The following is a 3,323-nucleotide window of genomic DNA, read 5'->3' on the forward strand; positions in this document are numbered from 1 at the left end:
ATATGCGCTGATGCCCCACGTTAGTGGTCATATAGGCTGTTACTATCTGCTAAAATCTTACAGGCTATTTCATACCTCCACCACCACTTATTAGATTAGATTAGATTAGCTGAACTCCAACACAGATAATCCCAAGGGGACAGGACAACTCTCCTCCCCGGGTCCATATATATATATATATATATATACTATTCATATCTATGGTTATGCTGATAATCATGTTCATGTGGAATTTATTTTTGTTTTTATATCATTATTCGCCTCCATATATAGATAATGTTGCAAACGTTCCTATACAGATTTATACGTGTGTGTCAGTGGCGTATATTAATTTACATATATATTTTATGTATGAGAATGTGAGCGAACTACATATACGTATAAACGTGTGCATAAAGTCAACCATTTGTTTGTTCCGTATGTATGTTTGCTTGTTCCCGTTCGTATATTTGTATGTAGCTGTTCGATATTTTTTTGTCATGTTGATTTCCCTTGGCTTCAGATATACTTTATCATGTATACATACCTTCGGAAATATTTATCATGTGTAGAGATTCAAAGTGTGTTTGTTCGTTTATGGCTCTGCTCGTATGTGTGTTTATTCGTTTCTTGAAGAACTTTCCGATCCAACGCCACATACACAATGCTATGCATGTCACAGGGTTGACGCTGTTCTGAGCTTTTATTTCCTTTGCCGTTCACCTAACAGATCGAAGGGACAACACAAAAGATACCTACGAGTCCATCTCATCCGAGGCTGCAACTCAAGGCGCACAACGATGTATGTTAAGAAGTCGAACGCTTTTATCTGAAACGACTGGAACTACAACAAGTTGAATGTGTGCAAGTTTGTTTACGTACATTTTTTTTTTGCGTATATGGCTTTCAATCGGTTATGCCCCGTCGCCCAATGCGTTTTGAACGCGATACAATCATACAATCTGTGTCGCGTATCAAATAACACCATAGTGCACTTCTGTAGGTGGGAGTGAGTGCGCATAAATTGAGCCTATCATCTTTCTGAAACCTTCGCCGGATTGCTTGTGAATGTACAGTGGTATTGGGTTCCCTCATGATGGCTAGGATGGCAGTATATCTGACTAGGCTGTTTCTGTGTACGCTGTATTCACGTTCTTTTCAGCTACTTCAGTGTGTATTTCTACAAAGCACTGTATACTCTTTGCGAAGCACTATGACGAGATACTAGTATTAGGGGCTTATGTTAGCCGACTATACAAAACTTGTCTTATGTTTATTTTATTCGAGACACCGATATGATATACCTGCTTAATCTTGTATGAATAAACATTCAATCGCCTGCCCAACAGCCGTAGAGGGATACATTGTTGTGGGGACGCACATACACGAGGAAGCACAGGAAGACCACATCTTCGAGGCTTTCGGAGACTTCGGTGAGATAAAGAATCTACATCTCAACCTGGACCGACGAACCGGTTTCGTTAAAGTATGTGACTTTGATTCAACCTATGTAGTTTGGATGGGAATAGCAGTGAAGTGCATGGTCAGTAGGATACACTGGGTACGATGGTGTCTATTCTACCCTTTCTGTATTAAGTCTGTATTCAGATCGTGCATTAATTCATATTATCAGTGCAATCTGTTCATATACCAGTAGACACGCAGCCACGCACTCTCACTTGCGGCCCATGAGTACTCGTCTGACCGCTGTTCATCCATGATTGCGAAGTACAACCGTGACGGCGGGTTGTGTGCTGAGTTGTGTATATCGAGCACATGGGCGGTCTCGTTTCCACTGAAGACCGCACTTGGGAGAACTTTTTAGATATTTTCGCACAAACTTATGAGTGTAATTGGTTGTGCATTTTGGTGTTGAGAATCTATAGGTCAATTGAGTATACAAAAGCTCACAGGCATACGTTTGCATATGCAAAGTCCTATTGGGTATATCAAACTCATTGCCAAATCTGGATTCTATACGTCGTTCCTTGTCCTTGGTTGAGTTTGCTAAAGTCTATTCATACACCTGTAGGGATACGCTCTAGTAGAGTACGGCACACACGAAGAAGCACAAGCAGCCATCAGCGGTCTGAACGGTACCGAACTTCTGGACCAGACGATCGCCGTTGATTGGGCGTTCGTTAGTGGCCCAGCAACAACAGGCAGAAACGGTGCACGCGGTGGAAGGTAGGTATACATGTGGGGGGTCTCGTAAACATGTGGGGAGGAGGGTCTGAACTGACTTAGGGGGGGGGCTGGGAGAGAGAGTGGGGGGGGGTGGTCTGATATCAGCAACGGTACTATCGGTTGGTTATCGTCTCTTTGTTTGGGAAGAGTGCATGCGTAATCGCCGTATGTTCGTACACTGGTAGCCACATGGTCAGCCTTGTACGACCCAGGTACTTCTTAAGAGGACTATGTTGCGAGGAGGCGTCGTATGAATGTGTGGAGTGTCTCTCCTGCACACTCGTATCATTGTATATCTCGTTGTAAGAGTGTCTGTAGGATAGCTGTGTTACAACCACACGTTCGCACAGTCGTATGGTTCATGTAGACAGACGCGCTAGAAAAACAAAAACAACCTACTATTCTCGAATGCGGCTTTCCTCATTTATTCGTCAATAAACTAATTAATCGTTTCGATACCGTTAATACCAGGGCTGCAAGGCGATAAACGAACAATCGGAAGGATTCAAGACAGCTTTAGCTTCATGCCGCCTGGTAGAATAGACAAGCATCGACGGTCCTCTGTTAGAGGACCAACTCAAAGCTCGCCTGTTCTGTACGACATTGTGTTGTGTACGCGTACCTGATCGAGCGAGCATTGTAAGGCATGCTTTCCTAGCGGTTGGCACCTACGAACCGACTGAGTTTCCGATTGCACCTCATCTTTGAATCGTATGGATGCGATCTGTCAAAGAACAGCCTTGAGACGAAACATAGCAAGTTTCGGGGACTTGTTCTCGAAGTCCGCTTGAAAGTGACGGAACGTCACCTCAGGGGTCACATTTCCAGGGGCATACTAAGGCAATTTCGGATATGAGGCTAATTATACAACAATAAAACACGAATCACCTGACAACTCGCCAGTGTCGCCCATGCGATTGCATATAGGTGCTTGCATTTGAGGTTGTAAAACTGAGATCACGGTTTCTCGTCTACACTGTTCGTATATACTACTACTTCGATACATGTTTCTTTAAATGAAATGCGGATGACTAGTTATACGGTATATATATGTGTTTGTACAGGCACATTTCAAGAATAGGTTCGACGGCTCTATGAATAATTGTGCCACACATAGATACGAATATTGAGAATAAATTTGAAACATCTTTACTGAC

At 43.0% G+C, this 3,323-nt stretch overlaps 1 protein-coding gene across 1 annotated transcript; it reads left to right on the forward strand.

Moving 5' to 3' along the window:
- Positions 1-706: 706 nt before the first annotated feature.
- SARC_13652 (hypothetical protein) lies at positions 707-3,093 on the forward strand (the record flags this gene model as incomplete). Its single annotated transcript, XM_014292218.1, has 4 exons — positions 707-781; positions 1,329-1,465; positions 2,012-2,166; positions 2,638-3,093. Coding segments are annotated over 4 exons (383 nt in total), but the record flags the coding sequence as incomplete, so codon positions are not given.
- Positions 3,094-3,323: the final 230 nt, after the last annotated feature.

The sequence above is a fragment of the Sphaeroforma arctica genome, assembly GCF_001186125.1.
Source record: "Sphaeroforma arctica JP610 unplaced genomic scaffold supercont1.3548, whole genome shotgun sequence".
Lineage (NCBI taxonomy): Eukaryota > Ichthyosporea > Ichthyophonida > Sphaeroforma > Sphaeroforma arctica.